At 42.4% G+C, this 20,683-nt stretch overlaps 1 protein-coding gene across 1 annotated transcript in view; it reads right to left on the bottom strand.

The window, feature by feature from the left end:
- Positions 1-20,683, bottom strand: part of MORN1 (MORN repeat containing 1) — a 48,696-nt gene that overhangs the window by 8,406 nt on the left and 19,607 nt on the right. Inside the window, 2 exon segments of the mRNA XM_078146229.1 lie at positions 1,294-1,404; positions 6,346-6,442. Of these exon segments, the coding sequence (XP_078002355.1) occupies positions 1,294-1,404; positions 6,346-6,442 (208 nt within the window).

Raw genomic sequence — 20,683 nt, 5'->3', positions numbered from 1 at the left:
TTCTTTCATTAGTCCTTTTTGCTGGATCTCCTTCCCAACAGCAGCAAACACATTTGTGCTTTGGTAGTCACATGCTCCTATATTTCATATCTTGCCAAATATTAACAATAATCAGGTCACTGAAAAATTCTTTCAGGGACTCTTATAGGATTTCGACATGTGCATGGGGGACACCTTGTTGTACTCTGCCGACACACTCCTGTGAAGAGTTTATTAACAGCCAGTCCCCCCCACTACCCCAGGGATGTCAGTGGAAGAGGCGGCCGTCCTAGCAGCACAGGGTCAGGCCCTCTCTAAATGGTGACACCGTTTTCTGCACCACATTTAAAGGGTGTAGCCACATGCTCAGAACTCCCACTCCCAGCTGCCCTGAAACCAGGGTTTCTGTTTTCTATTTGCTGTCAGTAATTCTCTCCAATTATTATTGACTCATTTGGGTGGGAAGGACCTATAGGAAGTCATCTAGTCCATCCCTCTGCGTCATGGCAGGATTGATTTAATTATTTGTAAACCACCCCTGACAGATGGATGTCTGGTCTTTGCCTGAATACCTCCAATGAGGGCAATTAGAAATCCTGCCATGGCAGCCTGAGCCATTGGCAGCTGCCTTGTACTCAGCCATGTCTTTTGCACACAAATATACCTATTAGAATACTTTCCCTTCTCTGTTTTGCATTCTAGGATATTTGTGGTTAAGTAGACATAAATTAAAGCTAATTAATCCTCCTCCTGAAGCCAAGTTACACCCATGCCTATATAAACATATGTGTATGTGTATACATACATATATACATACATGCACATATGTAATTTGTATATATTATTTATAAATATTTATTTATTCATTCACTTATTTATTTATTTAAAAAGAGATATCTCCAACAACATGAGGGTTCAAACTTAACCTGCTATTTCTGTGCAGTTATTAAAGGAGTCCAAAGAATTGCTTAGGTGATCTATAGTTGGAAAGAACCTGAGAGGTTGCTTAGTCCAACTCCCTCTTTAACAGAAAAGGAAACTGAGGCCCAGTGAGGGGAAGTGGCTCTTTGAAGGTCAGCCAGGTAGCCAAGCTGGGGTCCGACCCCCAGATCCTTGGATGGCATCAGCCCAAACAAGGCCACTTCATTTGGGTGAAAGAAAAAGGTCACTGAGTGTGGGACAGATTCTGAACCAAGATCAAAGTGTGTTGGGGGGAAAAGAAGGTAAAATATAATCCCTCGTTCACATTGCTGGTATTTATGAAGAATGACACTTTTAAAAATATACACCCATAATCATTGAAGATGCTCTTACTTTCGACAATTTCCCCATCGTTGGTCTGGAGCTTAATGCTCAAGGTGATCGAAGAGCCCTGCACCACCTTGCTCACCTTTGGACCCAAAATCACAATCTTTGAGGCTTGAGCTAAAACAGAGAAGGACAAGTGTGCATTTAGGTTGTAATAGCGAGCTCAACTGTCTCACATTAAATTTCTTATCCGTCTTAATGGATGGCTCCCAGAGAGGAAATGTGATTCCACAGCATTATTAGATGAGGGAGAAACAAGAGTTGGGCCCAGTTCTTGGGTGTATTAATGTGTTGTCTTCTTTTTTAAAGAAGTAACTTAACCTTAAATAATAACAGAAATCATTATATTTGCAACTGGTTAAACTTTTCAAAACAATTCCCTTTGACAGGCAGATAACTATGACAGATTGTTAGTGATTCCCTCCCTCTGTGTCCCCTTACATTGCTCTTCAGTCATTTGTTTATCCCTATATGCATGTACGTGTGTTTTCATGTGAGCCATGCTGCTGATATTCTGGGTTTGCTTTCTTTGATTCACTAAAAATTGTTTTGAACAGTTAGCTTCCCCTCTTTTTTATAATGTTTTTATGGTCTATTCCCCCAAAGGAGAATATTAGGTCAAAGATATCATCAGTGTCATTACTCTTAGAGTGCTGCCAGATTTTTCTTCAAAAGAGTCCACTAGTTTGCAATTCTATCAGCAACGTATGAGTTATAGTAGTGATTTTTCACCCTTCTAATAATGCCGCACATGCAAAACAGGCATAACAACTCTAATTTAACTTGTTGGGAAGAATACCAAATAATTTCTTAGAGGAACTCCTGAGAAATGCACAGCGTTTTGAGTGTTTTTTCGGAGTTGAAAAACAAGGCATCACTCCTTAATGAGATATGATACAAATATGAAGAGCTAGTTCAGCTAGAGAAGATTTTTTTTAAAAAAAATTAATACCAAGCATATTAAAACAACCTAACAAATACCTCTAAGATTAAACCCATGACTTTACAATGTTGCTTTACTGGGTTCGACAAAATTATTTATAACATTTCAACTGCACAAGTGAATGGATATTAAATATAGATTGCAAAAATTTGCTGATTTAATACATGTTGAAAATGCTGAAGGTGAACAGCATGAAAGGTAGTTAGATTTACCATTTGAGTGGGACATTCTAGTACGTCTTACTGACTTGGATCGGATTCAGACACAGCATCTTCTCCATCTGAGTCAGCAACTTAAGGCTGTTTCTGAAGACAGAGTGCTGCTCAGAGCTCCTTCGATTGTTTCATCAACATGAATAAAATAATTTGTGATACAGAGCTCAGATTTATGGCCACTCACAATGATTACAAAGCTCTCTTTGTAGCAAGGGCTGTCTCCTGCAATGCCACAAGCTACCCAAAGGCAGGAATTAGCAGGTATTCTCAGAAGACCAGAGAACCATGATATTTCCTTTGTTTTGTTTCTACCACATGTTTTCTTTCTGTGGTACCTCTGAAGCCTGTCATCTAAATAGATGCCTTCTGGATTAAAGGATGAGAGGGTTTTTGTTTTTGTTTTTGTTTTTTTTCCAGAGGCAATTGGGAATAAGTGACTTACCCCTGGTCACACAACTAGCAAGTGTCTGAGGCCACATTTGAACTTGGGTCCTCCTGATCCTAGGGCCAACGTACACCTAGCTGCCCCCCTCTTTTCTTCAATAAAAGAAACTGAATCTATTTAGGATTTCATATTTCCTCATCTGCAAAATGGGGATAATAACTGTAGTAACCATCCCATTGGCATAGTAGATGGAATACGGACTTGAAGTCAGAAAGATTTGGGTTCCAATTCTACCTCTGACAGTTACTAGATATAAGACCACTTGAGTTCTCAGAGCCTCTGATGGCTGTCTAAGATGTGGCTACTCCAGTCATAGATCACGAGAACTTATTGTTATGATTGTATACGTATAATCTATATCAGATGGCTTGCCATCTTGGATGGGGAGGAGAGGAAGAAAAATTTGGAGCTCAAAATCTTGTAAAAAATGAATGTTGAAAACTATCTTTACATGTAATCGGAAAAAATAAAATGCGACTTACAAAAAAACCCAGTCGTATTTGTAGAGTTGGAATTGATACTAGAGACCATTCTGTCCAACTCCTTCGTTTATAGATGGAGAAACTGAGAGGCCTGTCCAGAGTTACTGATGAATTTACATTGAGCTATACCACAGGACTGTTGTAGGATCGAATGAGATAGTGATAAAGAGCAAAAATTGGTATAAATGTATGATATTGGAACATGCCACTTAACACTATTCTAAGTCATTACGTTTCATAACGGTGCCATTAATGTACTAAAGCCTAACCATTCTACAACGTAAATAATAATTTAGTATAAGTTGGCTACAGGCCTAGCACGTAAAGCAGAGGTTTTAACTATGGAACTAACTGATGTGGTAACATTCTTTCACCTGACAGAGAGAACTGATTTGTAATACTAGGTGGGCCATGCCTATACTGGCTGTGCCACTAACCATCAGTGGTCTGTAAATGGAATGAACGGCCTCAGGAGGTGGTGGCCTTCCCCTGCTGGACATCTGCAAGCAAAGGCTGGAGGACCATTTGTTGAATATGTTGTAAAGGGTAATGCTGGGTGCAAAGTGGCGCAGTGGATAGAGGTCTGGTCTGGAGTCAGGAGGACCTGAGTTCAAATCCAGCTTCAAACACTTGACACTAGCTGTGTGACCCTGCGCAAGTCACTTAACCCCGACTGCCTCACCAAAAAATTTAAAAAAAAAAAGTGATACTGGTTCGAGTCTAGGCCTCTACGTCCTCCTCCTAGCCCTGCTCCTGACTTTGGGATTTCAAAACCATGGGTCTGCTACAGTCTCATATAAGGACTTTCCTTAGGACCTGAGGCCTACTTGCTCAGGAACATCCAATTATCCCTGCAGCCTTCTCAACCAAGCGTAGACCTCTCAAAGGTCCGCTCCTGTCTGCCATTGATGAATTTCCTCTTGGGGCATTTGGGGGAGCAGAACCAGCCTTTATTCCCTTGATGGTCCTGTTCACAGACTGGACCACATTGCCTTTTCATTTCCCTTTCTGTGTGTCATTTTCCTTCTCTAGAATGTAAGCTCCTTGAAGGCAAGGACTATCTTTTTAGTTGTATTTGTATATTCAGTACTTAGTGTCTGGAACTTAGTATTTAATGTCTTTCCTTCCTTCCTTCCTTCCTTCCTTCCTTCCTTCCTTCCTTCCTTCCTTCCTGATTGTCTCTGATTCTGTGATTTCTAAGGCAGTAAGTCGGACAATTAATACTAACCTTTACTTTCAAATATAAAAAAGGCTCTTCATATGTTATTTATAGAAAGATTAGGTCTCCTAACTCTGAAACTATTTTTTTTTCACAGTACTTTGATGTTCAGTCACTTCAATTGTGTCTGAATCTTCATGATCCCGTTTGGGGTTTTCTCGGCAAAGATATTAAAGTGGCTTGCCATTTCCTCCTCTAGCGTATTTTGCAGATGAGGAAGCTGAGGCAAACAGGGGGAAATGACTCGCCCAGGGTTGCACAGCTAGGAAGTGTCTGAGGCTGGATTTGAACTCAGGTCTCCCTTTTTCCAAGTCTGGTGCTCTCTCCACTGTACCACCTCCCTTCCCTTTTCCACACATCCCCTACTTAATTAATGCTTCATAGCATACCTCCTAAGTGAGACGTGATGAACTCTCAATGCAGATTGAGACATATATTTTCTTTCGGACATGGACAATGAAATAATTTGTCTTGTTAGACTATATATGTTTGTAACTGAGATTTTGTTTTTCTTTCTTTAGCAGTGGAGGGGAGAGAAGGTAGAAGGGAGAGAAAGCAGATTTTTATTGGTTAAAAGCCTTTTAATCAAATTTTTAAAAAGCAAACACAAAAGTAGAAAATGCATAAAATACCTACGGGTTAACCTGCCTTAACATACTCAAGATATACTTATACATATACTTATAAAACAGTGTTTTAAAGAAAGTTTTAAAGAAATTAATTAATTAATTAAATGTCATTTAAAGAAATTAATTTGAAAGATATTCATTGTTCGTATTTGGGTTGAGCTGATACAATAGAAATGAAAACACTGCCTTAACATATTGCTAGCAGCAGATTTTTCCCCTTGCATCCTGCAGAACACCTGACTTTTCTGCCCTGCCTTCTTATCTGCTGTGCTGGATGCCAAAGATCCGCGGAATGCATTTGCACGGTGCTGAGGCGGAGGGCTCTGGCTCCTGCTCTTGGGCAGCAGGGAGGGATGGGCCCGAGAGTTTCATCCAGATGATGTCCCCTCTCCCCGACTTTCAGTTCACCCCCCACCCCTGGTCTGGGAGCTCTCCCCTCCTGCCTCCTAGCAGGCCCCACTGAAAATGGCCAGGGGCTTTGACTGAAAGAAAACTCATCATACTGTTAGCATTTTAACTGCATTTCATGGTGCAGTTTTTTCTACCTCTCTCACTGTTTTTAAACATTTTGCTTTAATAAAATAGTCGAGGGAAAAGCAGGAGGGTGTTCAAGAACAGGGAGATGAAGCCAATTCATAGCGAAAATGCTACAGGACAAGTCGGACTAGTTTGCACCCCAGTCTGTGGAGCCTCACGATCCAACTGTGAACCAAGCTGCTTATTTCCAGAATGATTCTCTCCTTCATGTGCTGGCCAGACTGCAGATAGGCAAGTCATATCTCACTGGGACAGACACTGGAACCTGGGCTGTATCACGCTCCTACTTTAAAGTGAAATTAGCAAACTGCTCTTCCAAAAAAGAACCAAGAATCGCTCTTCCCATTCCATTAGTGTTCTTTATCTAATTTAATTCTAGGAATAGTCTCTTCTCCCCCACTCCCCTGAATGCCTACTTAATCTAACGAGTACTGGCATGAGCTCCAACCCTACGCCCATCAGGCTAATTTAGAACAGGGTCACACAGAAATGTGAACACAACCAATAAGCCATATTAATTGAGGGAGGGACAACCAAAGCAATCCCCCGAATCTATTTAATAAATGAAAAGCAAAACAAATGACATACTTGCAGGATAGCCATTGATCCACAGGCCATCATAGATGGTGCCAGAGCAATGAATCATGAGGCCTTGGCCATTGAATACACCATTTCGCCACTGTCCCTGCAAATGAAACGACATGTTGATTTCAAATGTGGGTCCCAGAACAGGAAACTTTAAGAAGAATGTGTTTTTTTTTCTTTTTCTTCTTAAGAATTCTCAATAGCTGAGTGGGTGGTCCATGGAGCATAGGAGCGACTTAAAAATACACTGCAAATACTTTTCAGTGAAAAGTTGAATGGATGAGTAGGAAACATTCAGAGATTACAGACCATTCAACAGTATTCTCTTAGAATAAACGATTTTCTGGAAAAACTAAATTTCCTTAAGTATTGTTAGAAACCCTTTTACTGAGGCTAAGAAATTATATTTGATCAGAATGAAATCAATTTTGTTTAGTTAAATAGGGTTCCCCTTTTGAATCTCAAAGGCGCCAATAAGTATGTGGAAAATGGTACAGTATATAAAATGTAATCAAAACGTGGTAAAAATGGTATACTGTTGAGTACGAAAGAATTCTTTCATTACAAAGTCATTCCATTTGTGCAGAGTATCATAAAAGAGACAAAAACTCTGCACCTACAGTACTGAGTGTTAGGATTAAGGCTAAATAATTACTCTGTTACACTATTCATTTATAAATAAAAAGCCCAATTAAAAAACACAGTTTGAAGAAATGGAGCAATGTGTCTATCCTTTGCACACTGTAACTATGTCTCCCATAATGAGCTTGGCTTTCAGAAATAGTACTCAGAAATAAAGGAGAAAAACCAATCAGAAAAAAGCAGGAAATTATTTCCATGAAACTTTTCAAATACAGAACATTCAGTAGCATTTTACTAGAAGAAAGAATCCAACCAAAAAGTTTTAAATTTAAATTTAATTTTAATCCTTTTCTTGAAGTGACAATTATCATGGATTATTATGCAACCATGTCTTCTGCTGAGTTCCCAGAATGGAGGCGGAGACCATTCTGCGATGCTTGATTTTCAGTCTTTTCAATTTTAAACTCTGCCTTTTGGGTGATTCCAATTCTTTAGAAACCATGATTCTGAAACCACAACTTGCAGCCTTCACCATAACTTAAACAGTATGAGTTTTTAAAAGATGAATCGTTGTTTCAGGGAAAAGTGTGGGGTCATTGAAAGCTCCATGCAACTGCCCAGTCAGCTCTGAGCCCAGTGCAGTATCTTTTCAAGATATATGTATTGATGACCCACTCTTTTCCATTCCACTGGCTGGACAATAGGCATTCAGAATTCATTTGGTTTTTCCAGTGTGGATAGTAAGACCTCTTGAGCAAAGATGATGGATCTCATTTGGGGTGTCTCTGCAATGTCCTAAAGCTTGATGCAATCAGCCTCATCCACAAAGGGGAGCACCTGGAGCTCTTCACCCTTTGTAGGAAATCTGACTTCTCCATGGACTCTGTCCTTCAGAAGAACACCCCATGATGGAGGGGCATAGTTTTTGGCAAGAAATAAAAGTTGAGGATGATACAAAAGGCAGAGGAACAAGGCCGGCCAGAGAAGGCTACCGTAACCAAGAATTGTATAAGAAAAGTAGCACAAATGTGTCATCTGAGAGATGCATAACCATGAAAGAAGACAGGCCGAAGAGATGGAAAGTGTGCTCTTCTGCTGTGCCCACGCGGTAAGAGAACTAGAGGAAGGCCTGGATATGTTGGCTGAAGCCCCTGTGAAGGATTTATAGGAGAGTAAGGCCACGACCCAAGATGGGAACTCATGGGTGGGTTGTGAGTTGTGCCTTCCTATCAATGGGGCTGTGGACCTGCCAAAGGATCTAAATAGTTTTTAAGATACCTCACCAATCAATGTGCTACAAGCATTTTTGTCTGGAGCACAGGACCAGGAGCTATGGACATAAGGTGCAGAGGCAGACTCGGGCTGGATGCCAGAAAAAAAACGTCCTAAGAGAGCTGGGGTCCCTGGGCCCTTTCTTCATCGGGGGAGGCCTTCTGTCAGAAGCGGGATAACCCGCTTTTTTGATGACAGTCTAGCTTAGTAACAGGTTGGGCTGCATGGCACTGGGAGTGCCTTCCGACTCTGAGATTCTGAGGGCCTTTTAACTATATTCCCAAATGACTATTATTGATTTCTCCATCTGCTATGCAATAAAACTAACAAAACTTTCACTGTGCCGCCCCTTCCCTCCCATCTCCCCTGCCCTCAAACGCCACGTTTCAGAACACTTTTTTTTTCAAGTGGACATTTTAAATTCCCTGCAGCTTCATGTATAGAATTTACCATGTTAAATCCTAAACTTGCAAATCTACCCTGCTCTAGGACTTTGGAGAAAGACCACGATGCAGATTAGGCAGAGTTTCTATTCTGTTCAGTGTTTCTTTGTAGTGTCTATCAATCCCTGCTCCTGCTGCCCTCTGGGCCAAGCAGAGCACGGCTAATCCCTCTGCCACAGGACAGCCCCTCAGAACCCTGAAAACACTTGTCATGTCCCCCCCTAATTAGGAGTCCTCTCTTCTCCAGGCTGAACATCCCTTATTCTTTCAGCCAGTCCTCGTATGTCATGGACTCAAGGCCTTTCTCACCATCTTAGTTACCTTCCTAGGGAGTCCCTCCAATTTCTCAATAGGGACAGTGCCATCAAGACAGGTTGGTACCTTCTCTGCAACTGAGAGTCATAGAGTTTCCCGAGCCATTGAAAGGTCGAATGACTTGTCTACAGTCCCCAAGCCCTTATGTGTCAGAGGTGACACTTGAACTCGGGTTTTCCCAGCTGCAGGGCCAGCCTCTCTGGGGTTTATCAATGACCTACTTAACCTGAGGTGCTCAGAATTGAACATAATAGTGCAAATGAGGTCTCATCAGGACAGAGAACAGGGGGACTGTCGCCTCCTTTTTCTTGGAACTTATGCTTATTCATGTAATCCTAGATCCATGGGTGGGTAGCCAGGTGGCACAGTGGATAGAGTGCTGAGCCTGAATTCAGGAAGACTCATCTCCCTGAGTTCAAATCTGAGTTCAAGACACTTCCTCGCTGTGTGACCCTGGGCAAGTCACTTCACCCTTTTGGCCTCAGTTTCCTCATCTGTCAAATAAGCTGGAGAAGGAAATCCAGTATCTTTGCCAAGAAAATCCCAAATCGGGTCACAGAGAGTTGAACACACCTGAAGAACGACTGAGCACCAGCAAGGTCCAGGGTGAGCTGGAGTCAGCCCTTCAGGCTCGAGAGAGAGATCACGAGGGAGCATTTACACCTTGGAAATCGAGGAATACTACAAGCCAGGTCTTCATCCATTGTTTTCTTGGTCTTCTAGACTTTGGAAAGTGAGGGAGAAAACGCTGATAGAGCAGACGAAACTGAAAAGTGTCCAGTGGGTGCAGAGGCTGCTAACTGTTCACCAGCACAGCTGGTCTAGAGTCCACTAGCTCTGGAGGGCTGCCATGGCCCTCAGCTGACTCCTTCTGAGCTGGCTTTCCACTAAAACCCCCAGATCTTTATTTTTAAAACAGCCGTTGCTTCCTGTCCTATCGCGGAGAAGTGGCTTGCTTAGACCCAAGTGCAAAACTTCATGTTTATTTATATCCCTGTTGTTTCTCTTTGGGAATCCCTGTTTAATGCTCCAGCCTGTCGAGAAGTGTTTGGTGCTGATCCCTCCCAGCCTTGGGTCACCAAACTTACACCAGCCTGAGGTCTGAGCCTTGCTCCAGATGGAGACAAGGAGGGAGTCAATTCCAGGCCCTGGAGAAACACCCTGGACAAAAGTGTAAGTCTGCGGGGCGGCAGGTGGGTCAGTTTGCCTGGAACGTAAAGTGCGTGTGACACAGCAGGAGAAAAGGCAGAATCACCTTCTGTCCACGAAAGGCTCGTGTCTCATGCTGAATTATCAGGCTGCTCCATTTCTCAACCCTCTAATTTGTCTGTATGTGAAATGAGTATGCTTCCTCAAATTTTTATCTTACAAATGAAGTCAAAATTATCTCTCTTAAAGAAAAAATACATCAATTGCTGCTTCTCAAAGTGCCAATGTGAAGTGTAAACATGACTCTCAGGACCTCAGAGTCAGAAGAATCTCACAGGTCATTGAGTCCAACCTGTACATGAACAGAAACCCTTTCAACAACATCATGATATTCAAGCTTTACTCATAACCTCATAACAGAAACCCGAAATGCTGCTACTTGTAGCTGCTCGCTCAAAATTGTTATGGAACTCGACAACATATGGTAAGCATGTATTAAGTTCCTGTTGTATGCAACATGGCACAATGGACAAAATGTTAGACTTGAAGTCAAATCCTGCCTCAGCCATTTCTTAGTTGTGTGACTCTGGACAAGTCAATTAACTTATTTGGGCTTCTGTTTTCTTATCTGCTAACTATTTGACAATTTTCAACATGCACTTATTGAGTGCCTACTATATGCAAGTCACAGCGCTTGTTGCTACAGACACAGAAATAAAACAAAAATGGTCCCTGTCTATAAGGAGTTTATATTCTACTAACCAGAACACCTGGAAGTCTCATAAAAGATACCAAGTCAGAGCCTTGATAGAAACCGTGGATGTCTTCTTTCCAGGCTAAACATCCCATCTATTCCTGTTATGGTTCAGCCACCAGAACCTCATACCCCACACCTCTTGTCCTCCAATGAATAGTTGTTGGCTTGTCAATTATCTCTTAAAAAGCAGACACCAATAGAACTGCAGTCAATTCTCCCATCGCTAAAGATAAGAGAAATGCAAATCCAAACAATCCTGAGGTTTCACCTCACGAGCCGCAAATAGCCAAAGACGATTAAAGGTGGCGATGGTCAATGTCAGAAGGCTTGTAGAAACACAGGCGTGCTAGCGTTCTGCTAGGAAAACCACTGTGGAAAGCAATTTGGAATTGTGGAAATGAAGTGGCTAAACTGTCCCTATCCTTTGACCCAGAGATCCTGCTGCCAGGCATAGATCCCAAAGAGGCCAGTGACAAAGAGTAAAGCCCCCAGTAGCCCAAAAGAATCACAGCAGCACTTTTTGTGGGCAAAGTTTGTATGGGCAAAGTTTGGGTGGTGTAAAACAAAAGATATTCATAAAAATCCCTTTTTAAAAAGCAATTCCCAGAAGCAAACACAAAAAATGATAACCTGTACGTTACCCAGAGAGAAGGGTAACTGTTGGCAATCCCAGAAATGAGAGAGCCATGATTCAAAATGATCAAGATAGCTGGGAAAAACGAGAGTGAACATGGAGACTACAAAGTCCACCGTTCAGGCTTAAAAAGAAAACAGTTTTCCAAGGACAGAGGAGTGGAGACCCAGCCAAGCAGAGCTTGCGTTTTCTCTCAAATGGAAATAATAAGATACTGACATCTTCCCATTGATGCTTTCTGTGATGTGGGGAACCTGTCATGTGGGCATGCTCAGGTGGGAGAATGGTTATGCCCCTCTGTTCTATGCCCCTCTAAGAAGCCCCAGCTTAGCCCTGGTTTTACATGGTGAGATGTTGAAAAACTAGAGTTAAGAACACCTTCTCTAGGAAGTGGGCAACATTTAAGATTGAGGTCACAAAAGAAGTGCCTTTGACAGCCTCCTTTGCCTTAATAAGAAAGTAATTAACCTCAACGAGTAAGAGTAATTGTCAGTTGAAACTCCTAAGACACAGGATGCATTCACCCATCAAACAGGCAGCTGTTTTATATCAAAGCTGAAACATTAACATGAAAAACTCCAGAAACATTGATAACCCATGGCAGTCTTGTTTTCTGTCTTTGAAATGACAATGTCATTATAATAAAAGTCACAATGCTCTTGCTTTAAAATTTTTTCCTTATTTTTATATTTACAGGTGAAACATGATGACTGTAGATATGAATGTGGCTTTCATACAGAAATAAGGAAAATGATGAACCAGGTGTGGGTTTGGATAGTGAGGGCTGGAAATAACATGTCACCATGTATAATATGGAAGTAAGATAATGAATAGAATGCAAGAAGGTTAATTAACCATACAAAACCTTGAAATAAGTAATAGTGATGCAAATTAATTCTCTGTTAATCTGTGAAAAAATTGTGAGTAAACATGTAATATTAATCAACTTAATTTAAAGGTAATATATTCCTTTTAGAATCTTCTGAACTACTTTATGCCTTTTTCAACAGTGTGCAGAATAATCAAGGTTTGATATCTAACAGGCTACTCGACGATTAAAATTAATAATATTTACTATTGTTATTAATGATGTGGCAATCATTTAATATAGCAATTCCGGGACTACATTAATATATAAATAGATATCTGGGATAGTCAGATATTCATGGGCACAATACTGAGATTAATCAGTATAAATATATTCAAATGAGCAATGCAACTAATCAAATAGTGTAGAATCTTTTCTAATTAATGTTATAAATCATACATTTTAAAATTCCATCCTTTCTCCGTTAATTGACATGCACCCAAAGAATGAACAAATATGTTTTAATAAGGAGGCTGGCAGCCCACAGCCTGTCTTTGGGCCATTTATCACCAGATGTAATAATACGTGGGCTGCAGCAGCACGTGGTAGTACAGCTTAAGAATTCTAGGCCGCACACTCCTATTCCATACGATTGGCTTGGCTGGCCCTTTCCCCTCCTTTCATAATGGAGAGTGCCTCTGCCTTCTCTGTGGGATGACATCCCAGTACAGTCTAATCAAGGCCATTTTATGAAAGTGAGACTGAGATTAAGTGGGAGAGCAGTGCTGAGGGCTTGTGGGGGTCTGGACCCGGGCTCAAAGCCCCCATTCTGCCAAGAACTTGTATGATTTGGGGCAATTTGTCCACCCCCCCCTCCCCGCTGAGCCTCAATTTCTGCATCTGTGAAATGAGGGGCTCAGGGTACAAGGTCTGTCAGTGCCATTCCATTTCTGACATTCGATGACACTCCAGAACCAAAATGGCCATCCTTGACACATACTAGTCAGAAGAGTCAAAACTAAGAGTAGAAATCATTTAGGACTAAAAAGAAAGCACATTTTACTTTGAAAATAAGAGGAAGCCAAAACGACAGAAAACTCCCCCGAGACTGCACCTATATACACACATTCAAAGGAAGACTGGGGGGTGGGGCTGGGGCGGGGAACAGCGACCCCGATCAGATGTTTCTAAAAGAGCCGGTTAGTAACCTGTCACTTGCTGGAAGTGGGAGGGGGACAGACTTAATTTAATCCAGCAGGTGTGAATCACACAGCCAAAGAATCTGGCAGATGCTTTCATTATGAGTTGTCTGAAGACAGTAGGGGCAGCTTGGGTCTTCACTTCCCCAGCGCCTCGTGCAACGTCGCACACGGGGCAAACCCTCAGGAAGTGTGTGCTGATGCATGATGGTGTAGTCCAGGACCTGCCGTGGGACCTCAGCTGGCCCTGTCAACAAACCTCTCTGAGACCTAGCTCTTACTTCATCTCTAAGATGGTGCCTCTTGGGCCCACTGGAGGACACTGGCACTGGAGCTGAGAGAGACTTCAGATGTCATCAGGTCCAGACCTGAGACTTACCACAGTTAAATGACTTGCCTAAGGTCATACAGGTAGTAAGTATTAGAGTCAAGATTTGAACCCAGGTCCTCCAATTCTAGAGTCTCTGCCCCACTATGATATATGATATGATATAAATAATAAATGAAATAATATAAAATAACAGTTAAGGCCTCTTTGAGAATAACTAATTAGTGCATGTCAAGTGTTTAAAAAAAAACTTAAAATACTACAGAAATGTGAATTGCTATAATTATTGCCATCATCCTCTGGACAGAAACTGAGCAAGGGAAAAACAAAGATTAAGGGTAGACTCAATATCAGTGAATGAACACCAATGATGGACAAAATATGCTCTGATACATTCTAAAATGGCTTCAGTTTCCATCAGAACCACGTGCTGGCTAACTTTTATCATTTCTAATTTCTGCTGGCTAGACAGCTAAGTGGTGCCATAGTGCAGAGAATGCTGGGCCTGAAGTCAGGGAAGACCATCTTCCTGAGATCAAATCTGGCCTCAGACACTGACTAGCTGTGTGACCCTGGGCGAGTTACTTGACCCTGTTTGCCTCAGTCTCCTCATCTATAAAATGAACTGGAGAAAAAAAAAAGGCAAACCACTATCCACTCTAGTATCTCTGCCAAGAAAACTTGAAATGGGGTCATAAAGAGTTGGACACAGTTGAAAAATGACTGAACAACAAAATTTCTGCTGAGCTTTGATTAAGCTCTGAAAACTATATACTTCACCATTTTTATGCCTTGAAATACCAGTTAAGACTACATCAAGAATGGCCAAAGTCAGCTGTCTTGTAGCTTCATTTTTAACACAGGGGACACAAATGTGTAATATGTAAATGTTATACATATATTACATATATGTAGTATGTATATGTACATGCATATATAATGAAAGAATATTTTACTCTCAAGTAACAAATGGCTTAGTCTAACCTACTAAGAGTTATTGAATCACATAATAATTGCTACAGAAAATCTGGCTATCATTTACAAAGGACCAGTCTTATGTTAAATAACACCTTCACTGATAATTTGTTTGGACAAATATAAAAATGTTCTGTTTTGATCTGAAAATCCTTTTATTCTTAATGCTAATTTCTTTTAGAATTTCATTAGGGGCTACCATGCAGAGAGATATCTGATTATGAATGAGGAAAGGTGTTTTGAATAAATTGCAAGAAACAAGTACTTAACTTTTTTTTCTTCTTTCAGGAAGCAATTTCCAGTGAATTGATACTTCCCTTTCCAAGCGAGAAGCTTTTATGCTTTTATTGGAATTAATTTTGGTTACTTAAATCTCATCTAGTCTTCAACCGATATTATATTTTCAGGATTATTATTAAACTTCAATCTGCCATCTGTATCGACGAATTACTTTTCAGTAGACTTACACTGCCTCAGTTGTTCCCATAATGCCTGTGAAGTACCATTTTAAAGGAAACCTGTCATGTGTTTTGCTGACTACACAGAGAAGTGCTGGCTCTTTTCTGCAAAGTTCCTTGTAGAGCTGGGGAGGAACAAAGAAAACTACAAGTCTTGGGTTTGGTTTGGTTTGGTTTTTCATATTACTGGGAAAAGAAAGGTGGGCTGGTCATGTAGCAGGAGGGAAAGGATACCTAGCAGACAGGCTGGGCACTAGATCTGGAGGCAAGCCCTGCCTCGATACCCAATGTCCCCACATTGGGGGATTCACTGGCAGCCATGAACAAGAGATGCACAGGAGGAAGAGGATGGGCGATGATCTGCATCACTGGAGGGAGTGCCCTCCACAGGGAGGCCACAGACCCATGGAGGCATCCCAGGGGTGCTTGGGGAATCACTAATAAGTGTAAAGAAGTTGCCAGCTCTTTTTGCACATCCATTTCCTACTGTCTAACAGGAAAATTCTTTGGTACTAAATTGTGTGAGATGCTTCAAAGAGAAGTACTATCCATTGGGAAAACTTTAGGAAAACCCTGTCCACCAGCCTGCAAATGAATAAAGCAGGTAATTGGAGAGTTGTTCTTCCCAAAGCACCAAGGGCTCTTGGACAAAAAAGATTCATTCACCAATGTTTTTCCTATAAATAGTAAGCTTCCTCCGAGTATTTAAAATACATGAGTCTTCAACTGAGATGATATTTTCAGCCCTGCTCGGTAAACATAAACACTTCAGTTTATAGTTGTAGAATCACAGAATTTTAGAGATGGAAGAGCTGTTAAACTCATCTGAGCCAATATCTAAAAATGGTCCATTTTATGGGTGAGGAGACTGAAGGCTGGGTGTATCCAGGGCTGCTTGGCCAGTTAGCAGAGAGGAATCCAGAGCCCCTACCTTCCACTCCCCTTCACCACAATGCTCTGTCTTTACTCCTTCTAAAAGGCCTTGAGACAGTTTGTAAATTAAAGCACACATATACAAGCTGACCCATACACAGCTTTCCAAGCCCATACCAATGTCATAAAATGAGAGCACTACTATTCATGTGCCAATATGTCCTGATATGTATCTGCTTCAATAGCCCTCATTTTCTTTCCAAATCATCTCCTTCACTCTCAGATCCCAAAACCCTTCCTATTTAATAGTGAGATCCTTCAAATAATTTTCTTTATCTGACCCAAGACTCATCATGGAAGTCTGTCAGATGTTAAAGGCAGGTATCTGAAGGATACCTATTTGTGTACCACGCCACTCGATCCACCTGGAGAATTTATATTCATGAAATCAAGTTTTAAAGTTATAGGACATTCAAACATGCTACCAAATAAAATAGCCTTGCAAATAGGCACAGCTACTTTACAAGCCTACAAAACTTTTAAACCATCCCATCTTCTCCTGTGGCTGAGAATGTCAAAATACAAAAAGAAAATGAAAAAGAAAACCAACCTGACTTAGGTTACTGTATTATTAGCAGTGATCCCAGTTCTCTGCATCCCAGAAGTATGATGTACCGGCCCTCCCAGGTATTGGGCATACAGGAGGTTAGCTCAGGGTTACTTTTCCACTTATCTGCCCACTAAAAGGAAAGCGTCCACAGAACCACTTTGGGCTGTATCACTTCAAACAAGCAGGCAATGAAACTCAAGTTGATTGTAAGGGAAAATGTTGCAGGTGAAGAAGCCCATCCGGCTAGCCACCTGTTTCGTGCCGCTAACAGGTGTACCAAACAGCAGGCCTTCCTCTGGGAAAGAAGACAAACTCAAGCCAGCCAAAACAGACAAAGCAGCAGCTATGGGGACAGACCGAACACAGCATCTGCTTCCTGGGCCCCGCACAACTGCCAGAGGAAGCCAGAGAAAAGGAAGAACAGGTAGGCAACATTTCTAATGTGAAAACAAATGTTTTAGTTCATTAAATAACACACTAGCTCCATTTACATGCCATCAGGCTTTCTCCTAATCTCAACTGTGTACGAATATTTATTCATGTGCTCAAATCAAACACAACCTTAATACCATCCACGGAGTCTCCGCAGCAGGGCCTTGTAGGAAGTTAAGCACTGTTCACATGAGGCTGTCTTGGAATTTCCAGTCAAGGGGCCCACCTTATATTTGTATTGATTCATTGAGGCTCCATGTCTTGCCAATATCCAAAGGCTTGGAGACAGTTTATAGGATTAAACGAAATGCAAAATTGAATAATTAGGGATCCAAAACAGATCAGAGATTCTGAAGGGAGCATACTGAGGAGACGCCTCCAGGCAGCAGAGGGACTGATGAGATGACTGGGTGCTGCATTTGCCTCCAAGTTTCCAGGCAGCTAAGTAAAAATGCATCAAACCTACTGGGCTTCATTATTTTTCTTTTCTGATCAAAGAAAACATGTGGAAATTTGTCTACACAAACCTTTCTCCTGAAACCAAACTGAACCAGTGACATATCGTGCAAGACCTTGTCTAAGGGACATTGGGCAATAGAGTCCACAGTGCCCTGGACTAGTTCTATGAGACATGAAAGCTATTTAAGAGGACCCTCCTGGAAAAGGCTGGAGGCAAAACACTCTATGGTAAGTCAGCATAGGCATTCTGCAGTGGGGAACAGAACTGAGATGACTTGGCCCAGATACCTTGCTCTCAGATGATTTTAACTTGGAAAATTTTTAGAAAATGTTAATGCATACTTTGACACGTCCTATGTTTTGTCCTGTGGCCCTGTGTGTGAGGATGGACGGTGGAGCCATAATTCTCCATTCTGGCTGCAGCCACAGGTTTTAGGGCTGCTGTGGTAAAACAAACAAACAAACACAAATACTGCAGTTCTGGCCATAAGAAAGCTTATTACTCGCTTGTGGCTACACCATAGACGAGCAGCAAGATGTGGCCAAATGATAACTCTAAAGTGAACAATAAAATCCTGAGCCTGAGCTGAAGGGCTTAAAGGGAAGGAAAGAAAAATGAAAAACAGCTATGGAAAAATTCACTTTTCTGTTATTCCTTCAGAAATAAATTAACCGAAGCAGAAGATACATTTCAGCTGGATAGTAAAACTTGGGTTTCTTGCCGTTATCCACTTCCACAGTTAATGGGCCCAGGACAGGATTTACATATGGTATAAGTGAAGCTGGGCTAACATGGACATTAGATAAATAATGACATCAAAGAAAAGGCTCAGCAACTGAAAAGAATCACAGCCATTGGAAAGCAGAAAAGAGTTAACGAATGCCGAGTCTGTATATTTAGAGCAGGGAGACAATGGCCAAGTACCATCAAGGTCTTCTCATTTCAAATTTAATGAGTAAAGGAGGGTCTCTCTTGCTAATTCTTCCTCCACAAAGAAATCTCCTGCTATTGCTGAAATGCTGTTAAGAAGTACAAATAACAATAACTAGCATTTCCATGTCTCCCTAAGATTTGCTAAATACGATCGCATTGGAACCTCACAACAAGCTGTTGGAACAGGTATCTTGGGTATCATTATCATTTTGATTTTACAGATAAGAAAACTGAGGCTCCGAGGGGCCCCTGCCCACCTAGCAGGTCAATGCTAGAGACGAGGTGGGATTTGAACCAGGTGGTTCCTGGCTCCAATCCCTGGGCTTTCCCCACTATGCCCAACTCTAAGAGAAGGAGCCCAAGGAAGAGTTGTTACGTTCCTGATGACTAAGGTCACATGACATGGAAGTGCTTCCTCTCCACGCCATCCTTGTCATGGGTTAGCTTTGGAAGAGACACCAGAGATGAACTAAAACAAGTCACTTCTGTTCATTAAAATTGGCATCTTCTCTAAGGTTTGCAAAGTGCCTTCCTTGCAACCACCTTACGATGTAGGCAATAGAAGTATTGTGGTTACCATTTCACACACGAGGAAACCGGGGCTCACAACCTAGGAATCCTCCTAAGACTCCTCACTATCTCTTACCACCCCCCACATCCAATCAGTTGCCAAGGCCTGTCAATTCCACCTTTGTAGCATCTCCCCAATATGCCCCCTTCTCTTCTCTGACTGCCCCCAGCCTGGTGCAGACCCTCCTCACCTCACATCTGGACTATCTTGATAGCTACTGGTGGGTCTATCTGCCTCAAATCTCCCCCCACTGCAATCCATCCTCCATTCAGCCACCAAAGGCATTTTCCTAAAGCATAGGTCCAACCACATCACCTCCCCACCCCCCACCCCCAGTGACTCCCTATTGCCTCCAAGAACAAATACACAATGCTCTGTTTGACATCCCACACCCTTCACAGCCTAATACCTTCCTTCGTCTTCCTATTCTTTTACCTTACTCCCCAACTTGTACTCTTCAGATTCAGTGACATTGACCTCCTGGCTGCTCTTTGAACAAGACCCTCCATCTCTGGGTGTCTGGCTGGCTGGCTGTCCCCCCATGCCAGGCATGTTTGCCTTTCTCTGCCCTGCCTACCGACCTCCCCGGCTTCCTTTAAGTCCCAAACAAAACCCTCCCTTCTAGAAGTCTTTCCCAACCCCGCTTAATACAGTACCTTCCCTCTGAGATTACCTCCAAATTACGAGGTAGCAAAGACATGTCTACAATGTATCAATGCGTCCAGCCAGGTCACCTGTGCCATCCACTGTTGGTCAGCTCTAAGTGTCAGGAGGTTCTTTCTTCTAGAGTCAAAACCGATTTCCTTAAAACCCCTTCCCAATCTCTACGTGCTCCATCCTGTGGGGCCAACCTGGACCAGTCCATTCTCTTTCCCCAGGGGCTCTTCCCTCAGTCAGAAGCAGCAAAAGCAGAATTGGGGCAGAGGATGGAGCCCACTGGGGAAAGGGCCACGGGAGCATCGTGGGCTCCAAAAGGGAAGGCACAAGAAGGAGCTGGCCTTGTTATACTGACGTCACGGTGATCTATAACTGAGTGAGAGTCAGTGGACATGGTGGGGCCACAGACCCTGAGCCCCACCTCCCACTGAGGTGTGCAGTTCCTCCAGCATCTCCCATTTCAGGTGCACACATGGGCCCCGCTGTAGGGCTCCTCAGTCAAGGAGCCGTCCTGCTGCCAGTCCTGTGAGCTTCCCTTTGGTTCACATCATCTTCCCAGGCAGAGAAAACTCTCAGGAGTCCAGGGGAGAATTGCCAATGGGGATGCTTTATCCTCAAGTCATTTGTCCATTCCTTAAGGAGTTACCTTTGCAGAGGCCACAGCTTGAGTCTCCTTCAAATACGTGAAGATGCCTTCGTGTCCTCTCCAACTGCTCCCTTCTCTAGGGGACCCTCCCTCACCCCTTCGGTTGGTGCTGCTGGGAGGCTGCCTCAAGGGCCCTCATCTTCCCCACCATCCTTCCCAGCAGTGGCTCTGCCTTCTCAACGTCCCTTCTCAACGTGGCCCCCTACATCTGGACACAGAACTCTGGACTTGTCCCATTC

The sequence above is a fragment of the Phascolarctos cinereus genome, unplaced genomic scaffold (assembly GCF_003287225.1).
Source record: "Phascolarctos cinereus isolate Bilbo 61053 unplaced genomic scaffold, phaCin_HiC Scaffold_726;HRSCAF=1367, whole genome shotgun sequence".
Lineage (NCBI taxonomy): Eukaryota > Metazoa > Chordata > Mammalia > Diprotodontia > Phascolarctidae > Phascolarctos > Phascolarctos cinereus.
The sequence above is the reverse complement of the archived record's forward strand: the minus strand, read 5'-3'. Positions and strand labels throughout refer to the sequence as shown.